Source organism: Paroedura picta, chromosome 3 (assembly GCF_049243985.1).
Source record: "Paroedura picta isolate Pp20150507F chromosome 3, Ppicta_v3.0, whole genome shotgun sequence".
NCBI classification, from domain to species: domain Eukaryota; kingdom Metazoa; phylum Chordata; class Lepidosauria; order Squamata; family Gekkonidae; genus Paroedura; species Paroedura picta.
Genome location: NC_135371.1, coordinates 145031030 through 145049831, shown reverse-complemented (window position 1 = coordinate 145049831; position 18802 = coordinate 145031030). Strand labels below are relative to the sequence as shown.

The 18802-nt window shown below is 39.8% G+C and overlaps 1 protein-coding gene across 1 annotated transcript in view; it reads right to left on the bottom strand.

Moving 5' to 3' along the window:
- PRKCA (protein kinase C alpha) overlaps positions 1–18802 on the bottom strand; it is a 212838-nt gene that overhangs the window by 74904 nt on the left and 119132 nt on the right. Inside the window, exons 4-5 of the mRNA XM_077328390.1 lie at positions 15006–15117; positions 12503–12631 (exon numbers count right to left, since the gene is read on the bottom strand). Coding sequence (XP_077184505.1) covers positions 12503–12631; positions 15006–15117 — 241 coding nt within the window. The remainder of the gene's footprint in view (positions 1–12502; positions 12632–15005; positions 15118–18802) is intronic.

The window sequence follows — 18802 nt, the reverse complement described above, 5'->3', positions numbered from 1 at the left end:
GCTTCAAAACTGCTTTCAAAAACTGTTTAGTTCAGGAGATGGTCCCCTACAAATCTGGATCCACACCATACCAACAAAACTAGAGTACTATAATGTGCTCTATATAGGTCTTCGCCTCAGAGTAAACTCAGGCTCCAGTTAGCACAAAATGTCACAACCTACTTCTTAGCAGAAGCTAGATGGAGAACAGGCATTCTGAAGACATTCCACTAGTTGTCCATAAGTTACCAGGTTCAATTCAAGATACTGGTTTTCACATACAAAGCCCTTCATGGCCTTGGACCCATATATCTGCAGGACCACCTCCTCCTCATACGCTACCATGATAGCTTTGCTCATCTGAGACAGGCCTTCTGTAAGTGCCACCCAGAAAATGGGCAAAATCAAGAATACCTATTATAGGATAAAATTATGGACAAACATCACTTATAAGTTTAGACTACAGAGAGTGAGGGAGCAGAACCCCTATAAAACAATACTGCAAATGCACCAAGTCATGAGGTTGGCAAGTGTACCAAGCAGGAGGAGTCCAGTAATAAGTACAAATAAGTAGACATAGGTAGGATCAGCCTTAATTCAATTATGTATACTCAAGAGAAAAGTAAAAACCTGCTGCAAGTTAATACACACCCATTGTCAACAAACAAAATTAAACTTTCTCACTCCATTCACTACACACATACAGCTTGAACAAATCACAGGATTCTGATTAACTCTCCAGCCAAAACATACCAAAAGTAGAATATTGTTATTATTAGTAGTAGTAAATTTCTAGACTACTTCTCTTCCATTACAACATATTAAAATACATAGGTAGCTAATTTATTAATTATATATATAAAATTGTAAAACTTAAACATTATGAATAACCAACTCTCTATCCAGCAACTGATTTTGCTAATTAACTATCTAACCACCTATCCACATCCCCTATTTTTTGCCATTGTTTCTTCTCCTCATGTTGGATATAGTAGGCATTTCAGTTGCATGGAGGGAAAAAAAAGGAGTGGGGAAGAACTGTGAGGATTAGAAGGTGGCTCTTTCAGCACCCTGGCCTCAACCATAGGCCTGGTGGAAGAGGCCCTGTGGAACTATAATAACTTGCAGGCCCTGTAATATATATCTATACAGGCACTATAATAACTTGCAGGCCCTTGCAGGAAATATAATAGCTCAGTCAGGGCTCTAGTCATAGGCAGCAGCTCATTCCACTACGTTAGAGCCAAAAGGATCCTGGATCTGGTTGTAGCCAGGTAGATGTCTTTGGGGTTGCGGACTACCAGTAAGTTTGCACTAGATAACCAAAGTGCTCTTTGGGGGACATACTGGGAGAGGCAGTCCCTCAGATACACAGGTCCTAGACCAGAAAGGGTTCTGAAGGTCAATACCAACACCTTGAACCTGATCTGGAACTCTACTGGAAATCTGTGTAGCTGGTGGAGGACCAGTGGAATATGTGCCCTTCATGGGGTTCTGGTCAGGACCCGGGTAGTCACATTCTGTACCAGATGTAATTTCTAATTCAGATTCAGTACAAGCTCTGTTAGGGTACCCATAACTCAGGAAGAGGCAGGTAATGAATATCATATAGGTTTGCATAATTCTGGCCTAATATTACACAAAAGAGTGCACACATGGCAATTAAATTGATTCTGCGGATAACAATTGCAAAAGAACTTAGGTTGGACTATATTGCACAAGAAGAGCGAACTTAGGTTGGAAATGCTAGGAGACCAGCACCTGATTAGTACATTAGCCAGCTTCTCATCAATGGTAGCTGCCAAAGTTTGAGTTGCTTAGTGCAAGCTGAACATATCCTTGACTGGCTGATCTAACTGTAAGTTTCAAACAGGGCATATTTGATTGCTATGAAATCTATGGCTGTAGATGCTCCCCTTTCAAAAAAACAAACAACAAACAACACAGCATTAGAAAAGTGTAACTTTCCAAACTCTACAGTTGTATCACTAAATTACATGGTATCTGCACCTTTTCACTTTAAACTTCTACACTTCTGTTCCCATTTCTTTGGATTAGCTAACCAGCACACCTTCAATTAATATAGGGATGTTGACCAATAATTTTATACTGTGCCATATCCGCTTTTTGCTGTCCACATAGTCTTTTGGCATGAAACAGCACAATTTGTAGATATTTATTACTGTGGTGCAGAATCCTTTTCCTGTGGCTCAAGGAAATCAATTCCTTGGAGAAAGTAGTAACTAAGCAAACTTGGTACAGCTGCAAGTCTTGGACTCAGCACTGGCAGCCAGAAGCTATGGGACTGACTGAATACAAGACCATTTATACTCTGCTACTCATGGCAGGAAACAATGAATTACAAAAGATGGGGGAAAGGGAGGAGTTCTAAGATGAATGATTAGTGAAACTCACGTTAAACATGGCTACTGGATAGAAGTCATTGTTTTGCTTACTTTGTTTCATGAAATCTGTTCTATTTGTATTTCTGTCTATGTAATTAGCACTTTGATATCCTTTCCCCAGCTGATCTAGTGTTTCTTTCCTCAAACAATAAGGTTGATGACATAAAGAAAATATGTTATAAAGAACTATGCTTGGTTTGTCAATCTCTTTGACAGCATTCTATTTTTAATTAGACACATTTAGAAGGAGTATTCTCTGACAATTATAAACTTGCAGTTAAAACTGATACATTAAAGTAAAAACCAGCTCAAAAAGCAAATCAGAAATACTTGTTTCAAATAGAACCCCCCCCCCCCGGCTTTCTCTCCCTCTTTTTCCACAGGAGAACACTTCTTTATTTACAAGACTATTAAAGTCTTGAATACTAAGAAGAAAAAAGTAGCAAGCATTCCATTTTAAAAGGTATTAATAAAGTATCTGAAAAAACAAATGGAGAGCCCACATTAGACCAGTCATTCAACAACTGCACAGGCTTTCAGTTGAATTTTGGATCTGGTTCAAAGCTATTCGGGGTTCGGGCCCTGCGTATCTAAGGGAAAGTTATGATTAGCCAATGCCAGCAGGCTGGGTCCCCGGCTCCAAGAAGTATGTTTGGCCCTGGCTCCTGTTGGTGTCTAAGATAAAATCAGGACCTTGATGGAACTCACTGAGTTCTGCAGAGCCTGCAAGATGGAACTCTTCTGTCAAGCTTACGGTTGTGTGTAGAAACCCACCAATGCCATCTGGCAGGACCTCCCTTATTTGGCCCCCTCTCCCCCTTCCTACCCCTCCTCCCCAATGTGACAATACTAACTGGTTAAATTCAGTGTCATCAGAATGAGGTTTTAAATTATTTTAATTTCTAATTATTAAATAGCTGTTTTATTGTTACTGTATAACGTCTAATTGAGTTTTGTACACGGCCCTGTGATGACTGGCTTGAATGGTGAGGCAAACAAACAAACACACAGACAGACAGACAGACACACAAATTAATTAATTAATTCACTCTTTCCAGCAATGCCAAGCTAGGTCAAGAGAGGGAAAGCTGAGTTCTAATTAATGTGAGTTGTTCTCATTCTGCTGAGAAGGCAGTCCAAGACTGCAGATCTCTGGCACCAGAGCATTCCAGTTCATTTAAAGACATTGGTCTCATGAAGCTCCTAGAACTGTGGGAATTGGCTGTGCAGCAAAGTTGTTCCACAGTGGAGAATTGCCTTTACCATGAATGCAAAACAGTGCTATACAAACAAAGAATTTATAAGATCCAAGCCCACAGTATAAGATCTTTTCCACTAGTAGAACTATTATATAGGAAATGTAAGTAAGGCTGGCACCTTCCCAACACAAGAGCCTACAGTAAGAGATAAATTAAGCACACAACTGAAGCCTTATAAATACTTACCCTCCCCACCTCTCCCTGCACCACTGCATACTTTACTCCCTCATGTTGATTCATACAACATTGGAAATTGTGACCCTCCATCTCTTGATGGGTTGGAACAGGATAATCTATGCAGTACTTATTACAGATGCCAAAGATATACCTAAATCAAAATATAATAGTGATGGTTCTAGTGCCTTTAGTTAATGCATGTCCTTCATATGCAACATTAACTTTTCAGTACCCCTCTACAAGGTCTTGAAAGACAGATTACATGAAAGTATGTATTCTGCAGCAGCACCAAAATCAGTGATACAAATTATGTATTCTTTGCAGCATTCAGTTTCAACCTGGCTTTTAAACCATGCAACTCTTTTATACATTACTATTCTTTGTTTAGAAAAACTGTATTTTAATGTGTCTCATGGGGGTAATGACTCTTCATTACATTCCCAGGTCATAGTTCCTGCAGCATAATTTTATAACAACCACGGGACATTAACAAGTTCCTATCTGTGCTCTAAACAGCAAGGACTAGAAGAGTGATTCATTTTCCCTTTTAGTACAAATTGCAAATAACCCTAATATTCTAATGTACTCATGTTCTTGTACTTTATTAGATTATATCGTCAACACTAAGAACAACATGACTTAGTAAAGTCTTTAAACTACAGAAACCAAACTTGGGGGGAATCATTTCAGTCCTATGATATTCCATACTTGTAAACCTAGTAAAGAGTAAAACTACAGAAACCAAAGAGATCCAAGCTGCAGTGTTTCTATAAGTTTCACTTGATTAAGCATGCACTATGATAGAAGTAGTCCCTGCTTCTCTCTTTAGACTTTGGCCCAGCACATTGAAAGTGCATTATCCAAAATGGGCAGAAAGGGCCTTTCTTCCCCTCCAATCATGAAGTAGTACATCATTAGAAACAGAAGAGAACGTGCAGTTTGCACATTTACAGTAACAGATGAGGGAGGATAAAATACAAAGGGCAGAAGTAAGCAGGGGGGGGCAATTATCTACTCAAAAGTCAAGATTATGTGACACTATACCTGTTTCCTATTGTATTCCTATCAACAAGAATATTAAAATACCAACATAGCTACCTCCTCTTGCCTTAGGCATCTGGCAAAGTTAAATGCTAATGATTTGCATGGTAGAAGTCTGATTCAGCCTCCTACAGAATTCTTCACTATGTAGCATGGAAGTAGCATGAAGTTGTGCTACGATCAGCAAAAATGCCACCAAGAAACTGGAAGAAAAGCAGCATTACTTTCACATTCATCAACCCTCGCTTTTGGCTCCAAGTGTATGTCAGTAAAATGCAGACTAAAAACTAATGGAAATCGCTTTGCAAAATTAAGACAGAATCTGAAAATAAAATACAAAACAATACAAAAGTTGCCAATATTAACTCTTCACAAGAGAACTAAATAAAATTAAATGATGACCAAATAAAGGAGCTTAAATGGACTCCAGGAATGGTAGAGGACAGGAAGGCCTGGAGGAACATTGTCCATGGGGTTGCGATGGGTTGGACACGACTTTGCAACAAATAAAGGAACTTGGTAAAGGCCAACAAATCACGAGGTTTTACTTTGTCAGCCATTTTTAGAGCGGCATGCAATCATACACAAGCAGAATAAACACTGTTACTGAGTTATGCCTACAGAAGTAATCTCTGCATATATCATTCATCCTAGTGTACCTAACAATTTAAGGGTTAGAATCTAAGTAAACTATACACATAGCATTTTACTTTAAGTGCTTCACAAAGAAAAACAGATTCAAGAAAAGTCATGTGAACAATGACTATGTGTGTATTAAGTGTTGCAAAGTCACTTCCAATTTATGGCAACTCTAAAAGTGCCTTTCAAAATGCCTTGTCAGCAATAGACCCATTATGCACGGGGGTTTTAGTGCACATTCGGGGTGGAATGGCGGCGACTAAAATCACCGATAACGCACGGTGCCGGCTGCAACCGGCTGCAGCTTCGGTGCATGCCGCCGATAAAGCTGCGTTCGTGAAACGCGGAAGAAAGGGCAGCTTCCGGGTGACCGGGGCGCAACCAGAAGTGGCACCGGGATCACCGCGTGCATAATCAGTTACTCTGGGTTTTGCCGCCGTCGCGCCCCGCCCCGTGTATAACCGGTATGCGTCGCGTCTTCCCCCTCCGCGTTTTCCATGTGACCCGAAATTGCCGTTTCGGCGGCCATGCATAATGGGCCGTAGACTTGCTCAGGCCTCGCAAACTGAGAACCATGGCTTCCTTGATTGAGTCAATCCATCTCATATTGGTCTTCCTCTCTTTTTTTCTGCCTTCAACTTTTCCAAGCATTACTGTCTCTTGATTACCAATGGCACATGCTTACATTTGAGGATATTTTTGAGCTCTCATCATAGGGTTTTCAAGGCATGAAATGACCAGAAGTGACTAGATAGCAATATTTATAAGTGATAAAAAGAACAGCCCAAATGAATCAAAGCTAGATCACCCTTTGAAGTAAGAGTTTCCCTTTACAAACCAAACTAAGAAGTATACATCAAAACTGAAGAGAAAGGGTGAGTACAAATGCTTGACCCAAGAAGTACAACAAAGGAAGCAGTATTAGAAAAACACTAGGATACGTATTAATTCTAATTAATTTATTTTCATCATATAGACCAGTGGTCCCCAACCTTTTTCTCACCGGGGACCACTCAACGCTTGACAATTTTACTGAGGCCCAGTGGGGGGGGGGGTAGTTTACTCCTCTACTCTCAACCACTGCCCTAACGCTCTCTGATTGCTATGGTAATGTTTAAACATCCCTTCAAAATAAGATACAGACATGCCACAACAATGACCATAAGGAACATTTTATTTTAATGGAAATTTTAACTCATGACAATGACAAATCAATGGGAACCCTGAGCTTGTTTCTCTGCAATGACACCCGAAGTGTGTTGTAAAGGGCCGGGGGGGATGAAGTAAAGGGCCAGAGGGGGGGGGGAAGGCGTCCTTCGTGGCCCACCTCCAATTAGTCGACGGACTACATGTGGTCCGTGGCCCACAGGTTGGGGATCGCTAATATAGACCATTTATGCACTGGGAACTTCACTGCCCCAGTGTCAGGAATCAGGCTGAGCCCAGCCTGCAGAGTCCGTGATAAAGACACATCCGAGATCCAAGAGGCAGTTGAAATCCAAAGACAGCTTTACTGAACAGAGTCCACAGAATGCTAAAGCGAGCCAAGATCTTCCTAAGCAAAAGATCTTGATAGTAACAATAAGTAATAGTCAGTGCAGAACAGATATAGGGTCCTCTCCATAAGGGAGGGGCCCAAAGGCATTTTGGCGGGAGAGTGAGAGGGCACCTAAGGTGCAAGGGTTCACAAGATAGCCAGATGGCCGGAATCTAATCTATACCATTACAGCTTTGTTGAGACTAGGCTGTCTAAGCAAGGCCACTAAAGAGAGATTGATAAAGCAACGGAAGAAAACTCCCGCTGGGAAAGAAGGGGAGTCTTAGAGCCTGAAGACAGATTTACAGGTTTACAACCCTCGACCTTACCAGCCTCCAAGAAACGAAACTGAACGGACATGAATCGAGGTTCATGACACCCAGCTCCCATGCAGGAGCTCAAATTGGGAGCGGATGAAGTGCACCAGGCCAAATGCTCCCCCGTGTGGGTGCAGGAATAGGTGGGGCAACTTGCCATGACTAAAACTCCAGCCTGGAGCCCGGCATGAAACCTCCAGTGCATAACGGTTATAGGAAAGCAAATGTGAAATTGGGTGGTCCAAATTTCACATCTGCTTTACTATGGCCCATTATGCACGGAGTGGAAGGTCCGCATTCGGGGTGGAATGGCGGCGGCTAAAATCACCAATTATGCATGCTGTAGGCGGCAACCAGGCGCAGAGTCAATGTATGCTGCCAAAAAAGCCGTGTTAGCGAGATGTGGAAAAAAGTAGAGCTTCCCAGGACCAGGGCGCAACTAGAAGCGGCTCCGGAGTAGCCATGTGCATAATCGCATACTCTGGGTTTCACCTCCATTGTGTTCCATTCCGTGCATAAGCAGACTGAAGAGATTCCAACTCAATAAAGCTACATATACTTATAAAATACCATATTCTCTTTTTGTTATATCTGTATCTGAGAAAATACCACTCATTAAATTTAGGTAGCAAAGGAAATATGAGCAATAACTGCTCTTACTACTACTCTATCAACTTTACTGATTATAGAGAAAAAGTAGAAAATCCATCCCTATATACACAATCACCAGGTTTACTGTCATCATAAGAAGTGTTTATTAAAAATTGAACAAAATATAATATAGTAAAATCAAATCTAGTTCAGTTCAGAGTAGCCCACTTTCAAATTTTCCCATCTATGTCAAGATTGCACTTGTGGATACATATGCAGTCGAAATTTAAGACAGACTCCAGTAAAAACCAAAACAGACAATCATATAAATTAAGTGCAATTAAATGTCATTTTATAATGAGGCAACCAGGTCTCCCATGAGAAATTACACTCTCCTTAATAAAGGGTCCATTTTGTGACTCCATGAAATCTCCCTAAATGAAGATCAAAATGGATGACCGGCACTTGTGGGACGATAATCTTAAACTTCATTCCTCTCAAGAATATAATACAATACCTGATAACCTAATTAGTTCATTAATCAACAGTAAACCCTAATCTTAATAAAAATGATTATTTTAAATGAATTTCTATTCTATTTTTTTAACAATGCATTTTTGTTGGTTTAATGTTTTTTAAGTACCCTCAAGTACTCTGAAAAACATAAGGAGTACAGATAGACATGAACCAGAAAATATCAGCTTGGTCCAGGGTTTGGAGAATTCTGAATCAAAAGTCCCAAAATGAATCAGCCAGTTTGGACCAGTCCATTCTGTTGATCCTCGCTTTAAAGTGGAGGGAAGCAAAATGGATTGCTGAAATGGCTGCCAGCCATTTAAATCTAACAGCTTGGTGGGGCAGCCTGTCAGCTGTCGGATTTAAATTGCTGCCAGCCATTTCAGCAGTCCATTTTGCTTTCCCCCACTTTAAAGCAGTTGCCAACCATTTAACAGCTGGTGGATGGACCTGCTAAGCCAGGGGTAGTCAAACTGCGGCCCTCCAGATGTCCATGGACTACAATTCCCAGGAGCCCTTGCCAGCATTCGCTGGCAATTGTAGTCCATGGACATCTGGAAGGCCGCAGTTTGACTACCCCTGTGCTAAGCTGCAAGGTTTAAATAGCTGGCAGCCATTTTACTGATTGATTTTGTACCCTCCTGTTTTGAAGAGGGGGGAAGAAAAACGGATCTGTGATATTTCAATGGTCTGTTTCACTTCCCTCCATTTGGAAGGAGTAAGTGAAATGGATGGCTTAAATGGCTCATAGCTGTTTAAACCTATCAGATGAGAGGCAGATGATCCTGCTTCCAAACTGGGCAAAATTCTGGTAAATGTTCAGGGGAGGTGAGAATTTTGGCTCATGAACTGATTTGTGTTCATCCCAAACAAGGATCCAGAATTTATGGTTCAGTTTTCCCTGGACTGTTGCTCCACAACTGACAGGTTTGTTCCACCCCAAGATTGCTCCTCTAATACTGTGGCTTTGAATTCAGCCCTCAAATTTGACCATCAAACTTTTGACAATACTCATTTTACAAATGAAGAAATGTATCGATCTTCATGACTTTCCTGCCCCAATCTGCCCTTCTTTCTTGCTTTCTTTTTCAACCATCTTTGCTCCACATCACTATCCCTCTCACTCTTTCTTCTCCACTTGCTTGGAGCCTCTCACCAGTGATTGCATCCACCTCTGCTAGCAGTCTGCTTCTCCTTTTGTTCCTTGTTTTCACAGCTTCTTCTTTCCTCTTCCCAGTTTCAGTTGGCAGTTTCAAAATTTCATTGCACACCTTTTCTCCTCACTGCCTCTTATTATTTTTCGCATACCCAAGAACACCCCTCTTCTCCCTTCCTTTTTTCTGCTTCTCCCTTGGAGATATCAGACACACCTTCACAGATGCATTCTACTGAATTATTCATAGTTGCACTCATTTGATTTAAGAGGAATTGCTTCCATTAGGAATTTCTTAATTTGCTCTCATATTACATTCTCAAATGTGTGTGTATGTGATTGCATTTTGTGCATCCCCTGACTAATATTTTATTACATTCTGAAATCTGCCTTCCTTTTTTTTGCTTTATGTATCCCCTGTATTCAATTAAAATCAAATGTAGTTCAGTTCAAAGTTACCCACTCCTTCTCTTTCATGTTTTCCCATCTATCATATCAAGATTGCACTTGTGTAGACTTAAGATCCCATATGTGCCAAGGCCATACATGTGTATCCCTAAGCTGTGATCTGCAGATGAGTAGATTCTTATAAATTTGGCAACTATCCCCACTACTAATAACTCTTCCTCAATATGTCATTTGGAAAACTGTAACCAAAATAAAAAAGCTTGTTGAATTATAAATATTTAAATGTTTTGAATATAAACATTGTTACATGTAAAAGAAGCTGCTTTTAATAACTCAGGAATGTAATAAATGTGAACTTCTCTACAAATTATATGTATTTCATTTTTACCTCAAATTATAATGTTTGTATAGAGATTTACAAATAGACTCAATACAGCTTTCAGAATGCTAATCCTTAATTTCAGTTTTTCCCCAGAAATAATGGTCTTGATTACACTGATTGTTTACAATGTTGAGACCTGCAGAGAATCTGGAGTATTCAAAACAACTTGGTGGAATTTGCTTCCTGCATGTGGCCATTCGTGCCATAAAGTTACAAGTTATTCTGATCCCGAGTGTACAGATTTTTGTACTATGAACACCTTCAATTTAAAAATGACATTTGATGGTACTGACATATTGCAAAAATGAAGAGGGTCTTGCCCTTGTGTTTTTCAGACTCAGGTCAGACATGATATATTTCATTTTGTGATTAATTGTATTCTAATTATTTGTACCACTGAGGAAAACTGTTTGGCCAAAATGAAATTTTTCACTATTTGCTACATATTAAAGTTTTGCTAATCTGTTCCACTTAATATTTCTGGGTAAGGGCTTGGAGGAGGAGCTGGTCTCATGGCTAAAGTGCCACGCAGTGCTTAACACCTACTCAGGGTGGCTGTCCCACCCCTGAGTGCCTCCTCCTCCAACTGCCTTCCATCCCCCACCCCTGACCACCCCCTCCTCCTTCCACTTCCCTCCGATGCTCGGAGGCTGCAGATCCCTGCCACATGAGAGCTGCCCCTCCTGGTGAGTTCCCTGCAGCCTGCAGCCTTTCCAAGTCCTGTGGGGAGGGAGACACCATCTTGGAACTGTTTGTAATCCTAGGAAAGTTTATTCTCAGGACTGAGGAAAAGGCATATGGTAATGGTTAGGCAATAGTAGTGTGGAGAGGGAAGGGGGGGAAATTGCTCTTTTTAGTCTTTTTTTTAAATACACATTAAAAGCAACATTTTCATAAACAGGTCCCTACTCATGCAACAAGGAAGAGGACAATCTCATTCCCTTCCCCCTACCTACTTAGTACATATAAGTTTCCTTGAACCCAGAAGTAAACATTTCCAGGATCAGAAATGGATTTGTGGAGAGGGGAAGGGGGAATATCCCAGACCATTAGTGCTTTTCTGCTCTAGTTTGCTGTTTCCAAACCAGTGTTATTAAAACATTAGTCCTTGATTCTATACCCTGAAGCATCCACATCTTTTAATGCAAATTATTTATTGACTGTAAAAACATAATCAGTTTGACTATATTAAATAGACCTTTAAACCTTTCAATCCACAGAACGAGGTCTGAATACTTATCTCTGCATTGCAAGACAAAAGGAGAAATGATATCCCATAACTTTATTGGTGCTTTGAAGACCTCAGTGAACCTGCTCATACATATTTTTCCTAGTTAACTTGCAGCTTTCTTTTGCATAACAGCAGCTGAAACATGGCTGCTTCAATTAGGGTTGCAACATACAACTCTCATATATTCTGAGACCAAGTATTTCTTCACATTTTCATATAAGAAACTGCATACAAGTAATGTAGTATTGCATATTACACAGACAATGCATGAAAGTCTTAAACTAGCTTTTTAAAAATAATAGTAGCAGATGACTCATAAATTTCAAAATAACCACCAGGATAGTCTTCACAAAGCAAAAAAGGATGAGTAAAATCAATTAATACCAAGGAAATTAAGGTACAGTCACAACACAAAAAATCAGGAATAGGAGTACATTGCTCCTCTTTCCTAAGTTTGGCTTTTCATTGTGAACAACCATATATAAAAGTGGTCTGCAAATGCCCCAGTCCAAGCAAACAGTGAATATTAGAGTTGAAGGATGAAAGGGTTGCTTCGTAGGTGGCATTTAGATAGGTGGGGGTACAGGAGTATTCCATTTCTGATCTTCATTTTTAATGCTTTTAACCAATAAGATTTAAACACATGAAAAGATATTAGTATCACATAAAATGATGTTGCTCACAGCCAATACAACACTTCTGTGTTGTGTTTACTTATTAACATATACACCTGCTATTGTTAGGCTTGCCTTTGCCAGATATACCATCTGAACTGACATAAGTTACTCAATACAAATGAAACAGTTGTATTACAAAGCCAAGAAGATGTCCTAAACAAGACTTGCTGCTTCTAGGCATCTTACTTACCGGTGACTTCTAGCTTGTCATCAATAACTTTAGCCTTCAAATAGATCCTCCCTCTTTTTTCTGTGTGATCCATGCCACAAAGACTTGGGACATTTATTACACATTGTTTGTGAACATTCATATCACAGGCTGCAGATCAGAAAAGAAACAATTAAGAATCCTTTGTACTGGCAATAGCTTAGATCCCAAGGAATGCAGTAGCTTCCCATTGTAACTTACGGTAAGGGGCAGGTCCATCCATCTCATATCTCATAGTCCACAGCAGTGGTCCCCAACCTTTCTGCATGCGCAGTGCGTAGGCGTGGCCCTGATTCCCTCTCCCCGCCCTCCCGCAGTAAGAAGCTTCCCGGGCTGCGAGCTTGCAGCCTGGCAAGTTTTTTACTGCGGGCGGGGGCGGGGAGAGGGAGCCGCGGCCCGGCGCCATGGCTTTTGCGGCCCGGTGTCGGGCTGCGGCCCGCAGGTTGGGAACCACTGGTCCAGAGGACCCACATGAAAGTAGTTTTATTCATTAGCTATGTAAAAAGTTCTTTGCACCTGACTATTTGTAACTGAACACCAAAAAGTCAATTGGTTGGAAATTATTTTGTGCAAAAAAAAAAAAAAAAAAGCCTGCCCGAATGAAAGCGTTGAATAGCCCTTTCTAAGCACACCTTTGCTGAAATTTGAAACCTCTGGTGCTTTCTGTTTAAAAAGAAGACATCAAAGAAGAAATTAAAATTTATTGTTTATTTAATTTATAATCCATGTGCAAAATATGGTTGGACTCAAGGCCCAAGAAAAACCACTTGACAAAGCCAAAAGGAAAGACTCTCGTGGCAACAAAAGATGAAATGGAATTTCTGGACTGAGGACATAATTCCATGCAAATTGTGATAAAATTCAAATTGATAAAGAACTGTGCAGGAGATTCTCAGAAAGGGCAAGGAAAAAATAACATAAAGGCAAAAAGAACACAATTGACAATGTTAACACTTGTGATAAAGAAGAGACTAAAATTCTCCAGAGTATGGAAAAGTCATCATAACAGCTGACATGTGCTCTGTTCAGTGAAAGGAAATAAAACAATAAAATTGATAATGCCAATATTAACAAAGTCAAAGATGATGAGATTAAAATTGTACAGTGTACAAAAAAACTCAGTAGCTTACACATATGTGAAAAATATATTAAAAACTATGATGTAGTGATGTGCATAAAGATGTTAACGAATCAAAATGTCAACCAAAAAGTCCTGTTATTTAATATTATTATTGTATATAACCTGTATATAAACATTCAGAGCAGGTTTCCCTGGTACGTTTCTGTGTACTGCATTTTTACCAATTGCTGTACTGCTAAAGTGGGCTTTCTAAATCACATATACAGAAAAACAATGTTTCATTTACCTACTCTTCTATAAGTATTTTCTATAAGAGACTCTGCATTTACAGATTCTCTAATACTGCCTACCTCCTTGGAGTGCCCACTGAAAAATCATGTTTTTGGAGATTGCCAAATGTGTATGGTTGCTCTGCCATATTACCTTCATGCCATACCATGTCATACGTTAACCTTTAAGGCTATATGTGGCCTGGGTCCCACCTATCTGCGGGGCCACTTAATTGCTTATGCCCGCTGCAGAGCCCTTCGCTCTGCAGGTATGAATTTACTGGTTGTCCCGGGCCCCTGAGATGTTCCCCTAGCCTTGACCCAGCCCAGGGCCTTTTGGGTCCTGTCCCCAATCTGATGGAATGAGATCCTGGAAGAGCTGAGGGTCCTGCCAGAGTTGTCAACTTTCCGCAGGGCCTGCAAGATGGAGCTCTTCTGCTAGGCGTATGGTTGAGGCCAGGGCAGAGTCCCTCTACTCCACCCCCCCCCCATGATCTATTAGATCTCTCATGGAAAGAGAAGTTGGCTGCTGGCTCAACAAGGTGGGATAGGATTGGGTTAAGAGGATGTGACCACTGCTTCCTTTGATGTTGTAATTTGGGAAGATTTTATTGGGGTTTTATTGTATTTTAATGTTTTACTGTGTAAACTGCCATGAGACCATTCGGGGAGTGGCGGTATATAAATCTATAAATAAGCAAACAAACAAATAACATGACACAGAGTCCAGATGCCCATGATAATGTGTTTGGATGTGATTGAAGCTGAGAAGTAATAAAATGTAACAATGTCTAAACAGGAAATACAGAAGACCACGGGGAGCCCACAAATTATATTTACTTTAAAAATTGTATGGGTTTTACCACAAGGTTTCAAGCTCAACTGTTGATTTGGCATGGTAGTTCTGTTTTCTAGTAATTTTCCACTAACATATTTCTATACCAAATCCTGTGCTAGAAGAGGTACAATTAAGTTACACTATTAGATGTGTTCACTTAATTCACTTTAAATGGAAAATAATGCCTGTAATAAATAGTAAGTAAAAATATTTTACTGCCACAGGAAAGGTCACTGACTAATGGTTTTTACGGATCTTTAGAAATTTGTTTTAAAAACATTTGAAAAACTTACTTACTGTCACATTTCATCCCTTGATGTATAAGTCCATAAAGTAATGACCCACAATGGTCACAAAATGTGGGGCTTCCATATGTGTGGATTTTGAACTTGTGCTTGCTTCTGGGGTCCTGAAAAAAGGAGGAATAGAGTGTATGATATAGAATTCCTGATATACTGTTGAAAAAAATCACCCATCAAGGAAGAAGCAAGCCACCAGTTAATTGCATAAGATGTTTTTCCAGGGAAAATAGTTGTTCACACTAATCTTTCTTAAGACTTAAAACACTGAATAACTACATAACATTATGCTGATTTGACTGGGATTTTATGATTATACTATACTGATATAGCTTAATCCTAGGATCCTACACATGTGGCTACCCCTCTTGAGTGCACATTTAAAATGGAACCACAAGTTTCAATTTTCACATTACAACTTTGGGATAACCAGGCCTTTTTTTGGAGGTTTGCATACTCTAGTATGCTGAGATGAGTACTAAACAAAACCATTACAGCTTTGTGACAGAAAATCTGGGAAACAATCACATGATGGGGAGGGGTGAGCACACTTTCTTCAGTTGTCTCCTTGCCACCATAAGGAGAGAACATAAATCAACAAGCTTTGTTATTCAACATCCATGAATGTAACTGACAAGATTGCTTCTAATACATACAGGGAGAGTAGCACTTTAAAAAGAATGCAAAGTCAAGATGTCATAGAATGCTGAACACAAATCATGCTTGTTATGTTTGGCTGAAGGTCATAACACTACCTCATGCCAGGCTTGTTGCCAATTCACTCCTAACACTAGGTAAGGAAGGGCCACCAGCCTAAAAGTGGATCTATGGAAAAAAACCTTAAATGCCACAAACCCAAATTATGAGAAATGCCCAGTTGGAGAAAAAAGATCTAGGGCCTCCTGGTAAACTCAGTACTGATCTCCTCAGTACCTCAAATGACCAAAAAATTGACTACAATCCAATCACCTTTGGAACCGTCAGTAAATAATTGAACAAAAAGACAAAACATATCCATTATGCCAATCACTATCACCTTGGAGCCGACTGTTGCCTTGATATTGTCAGTCATGCCCTGGCATTGAGGGTCCATGGCATAATTTTATAAACCTCTATCATGTCTTAGTTGTCTCTTTTCTAAACGGAAAAAGTCCAGACTCTTCAACCTTTCCTCATAATAAAGATTCTTCAGCCCCTTAATCATATTAGTTTCCCTCTTCTGTTCTTTTTTCAGCTCGGTAATGTCATTTTTGAGCTATGGTGGCCAGAACTGTACAAAGTATTCCAAATGAGGCTGTACCACAGATCTGTACAGGGGCATTATGATACCAACTGTTTTGTTTTCCTTTCCTAATAATCCCTAACATAGTGTTTGCCTTTTCCACTGCTGTAAGACGCTGAGTTGATAATTTCATTGCATTGTCTACTATGACCCCAAGATTTTTTCCCATCTCATTCTCAATATGTTCAGGTACCATTAGCCTATATGGGAAGTTGAGATATTACCAACATTCAACTTTATTTGCCAGTCTAGATAGTCCAGTCTAGATATTTATAGAAAAATATCAGTCCTATGTCTCTTCTATCATGATAATGAAATTACTATCTAGATAAATGTGGTTCTTATGTAAATATGAGCTAATCAACACAACTGCAAATGAACCAATCAACAGGTGCATATGAATTATATATGATAAGCAAGATAAGAAGAGTTATCTTAATTATGCAGAAGCTTTTTGTGTGTGTTGCATCCACATCTGTATTTATGCATACTGTATGTGGCTTTTAAAAGAACCTATATTTATAGTATTCTCTTTCTTCAAAGACCTCTGATTAGCTCCCCCTCTCCCCAGCTGGTGATATTACATCCAGGCAGCTGACAGGACCAGGACTGCTTGGTATGATGACCAGTAGAATCTGTACAAATCAGCCTCTCACCATGATAGCCATCTATGTCCCTTGAACACCTTTGGATGTACATGGAAATCCAGCTGGAATCTGTTTTATATTAAAGGGGTCGTGTAACATTGATTTTGAAGGTCCTGGGGATTTTTAAAGAGGATAGTAGCTAGCATTGCAAAATGGGCACCATGGAGCACTTCAGAATTTTAGCTTGTGAATGTGAGTGTGTGTAAAATCTGCCATTTAAATATATTTGAACTTATACTTGGGACATTTTCCCAGTCCCTTTCACCATGTATATTTTAAAATAAAGTTTACTTTAAATGAAATATTCCGGGGGGGGGGGGGGGATGGGAGGTTTTGTTTTTTTCTTTTGAAGGGACAAAGAAAAATGTCAGGTAATAGCGTACATGCCTAAGCTTTTTGTCTAGTTAAGCTAAATTGTTGTGACATCACTTATCGCTGTACAGCTTTATGGGACTTATGTCTTTGTTCCCGTAAGCAGGCTATAGCAAAGAAGTTTCAAGCACACACACAGCCTTAATGGGGACAATGAGTACCCAAGAGTGCAGTGCAGCTCCATTAGCTTTTAACCTGCTTCCACTGCAAGGAGGTGGGTAGAATTCTGCTCTTCCCTCCCCCATTCTGCCAGTCACTATCTCAGCCTCTCTCCTCTTTGATCATCTTTAGCATACCTTGAAGCCAGCTCCATAAACATTATGGGGTAGAGGGACAGTGAATAAAAAGAAAAAGCAAACTTAAAAAGAGAGAAGAGCTGTTTTTTTGTACCTACCCAATGGAGTCTCAAAGCAGCTTACAACTGCCTATCCTTCCTCTTTCCACAATAGATACCGTATGAGTTAGGTGAGGCTGAGAGAGCTCTGAGAGAACTGTGACTCATCCAGGATCACACAGCTGACTGCATATGGAGGAGTGGGGAATCAAACTCAACTTTCAAGGCTGTAGGCTACCACTTTTAACCATTACACTAAGTTGGCTCTCAAGAGAGTGAAAGAGTTTAAGAAGCAGGCAAGCAAGTGAGTGCAGGAAACACACTGGTGGATGCTATGGCACTTATTGATGGTCTCATTAAGGATCACTGAATTCCTTCTAAAATCCTCTATGTGTAGGGATTTTTGCATGCATTTTGTAAATATCATTACACAGTGGTGAAAAAAAACATAATCTGACTGAACCCTGCAACAGAATGTAGATCTTTTAATCTTATTAAATAAGCTGATTCATAGAAAGAAAAATATATCTATCCTTGGGAAAAAGTATCTTTTTGAAAAAACAAGTAAATTCTTTACACTTCTCCCTACTAAAATTCATTTTTTAAATTATGGCCCAGTTTTCCAATTACACAGATCTCCTTGAATAGTAGTCCTTTCTGCAACCACACCCAATTGAATGTCATCCGCAAAACTGATCAATATACATTCTATTGCCTCATCCAAACCAAATGAAATGCTAAACAATACCAGCCCCAGCACAGAACCCTGCACAATACACAGCTGAGTAACCTCCCTCCAAGATGAAGATGAATCATTGATGAGCATCCAGTGGGATCTATCAGCCAGCCAATTACAAATCCATTTAATTGTGACCTTATCCACCCCACTTTCTATTAACTTTCTCATAATAATGTGGAGAACCTTATAAAAGGCAGGATTTATCCCTGAGAAATCCCTACTTAATTTTATTAAGCTCCACATTATCAATTAAAGTATCCCAGCTCTAGTACTAAAATGACAGCCCCCAGCATTATAAAATGGTTCCTAGAAGAGATGTTAATGTTTTTGGACTGGAATTACAGCCATTAAAGATGGGAGTGACTTAAGTGTTCTGACACTGGAGTAACTGACTCCAGAGTGGATGACATTCTTGGGGACT